Source organism: Asparagus officinalis, chromosome 8, assembly GCF_001876935.1.
Source record: "Asparagus officinalis chromosome 8, Aspof.V1, whole genome shotgun sequence".
Lineage (NCBI taxonomy): Eukaryota > Viridiplantae > Streptophyta > Magnoliopsida > Asparagales > Asparagaceae > Asparagus > Asparagus officinalis.
The window spans coordinates 8,603,260-8,603,999 of NC_033801.1; the positions used below are offsets into that span (position 1 = coordinate 8,603,260).

The window sequence follows — 740 nt, forward strand, 5'->3', positions numbered from 1 at the left end:
CAGTAGCAGTTGCTTCTTCAATGGTCAGCACAATGGAAGGGACTTCAGGAGGCTTGCACTCCTGTACTCTCTCTCCACGGATACCCACTCCATCTTCATTCATCACCTTCCCCTTATCGTTCTCCGTCGACCAGTTCGCCGGAACTCCGTACTCTGGCTTCACAAACCCGCACGTCTTGTTCAGCAGCGTGATGCTCCTTTTCACAACCATCTCAAACTCTCCTCTTTCCCCGTTCCATCCCGCCAACAAGTGCAATATCAATTGCAGGCTATGCAGCTGCAGGTAGCTGGGGTTCTTGATGACATTCGGAGATTTCTTCCAGTCCAGCTCTAACGTCGACCCGATATCCACGTAATCCCCGTAGAACGGTATATACTTAGGCGGCAGCGATGGCACGATATCCCCCTCGTTCATGACGTGAATTACGTTGAGTTTCGGCTGTTTCTCGAGTAGCTCGCGGAATGCCTTGTTCCCGATCCTCGGACACGCGAACAGCACGGCTGTCACCGGGAAATAGTCATCGTTATTACTATTTTTCGACACTCCTTGCAGCACTATGTCAAATGCGCTGAGCACCGCTAGCGCACCTCCCAAGCTATGTCCCACGCAGACTATGCTCAGCTCTTCGTCCTTGTACTGCTTAACGAGCTGTTTGAGCTTGAATATGAGCTGCGCGCGAGCGCTGAACGTGCTGAAGCGAGACTTTGGGTCGTTGTCGGTGTAGATGCTATACCAAGCC

At 52.2% G+C, this 740-nt stretch overlaps 1 protein-coding gene across 1 annotated transcript in view; it reads right to left on the minus strand.

Annotated features, from left to right (window-relative positions):
* LOC109820803 (phospholipase A1-II 5-like) overlaps window positions 1–740 on the minus strand; it is a 2,426-nt gene that overhangs the window by 153 nt on the left and 1,533 nt on the right. Inside the window, exon 3 of the mRNA XM_020387000.1 lies at window positions 85–670. Within this exon, the coding sequence (XP_020242589.1) occupies window positions 85–670 (586 nt within the window). The remainder of the gene's footprint in view (window positions 1–84; window positions 671–740) is intronic.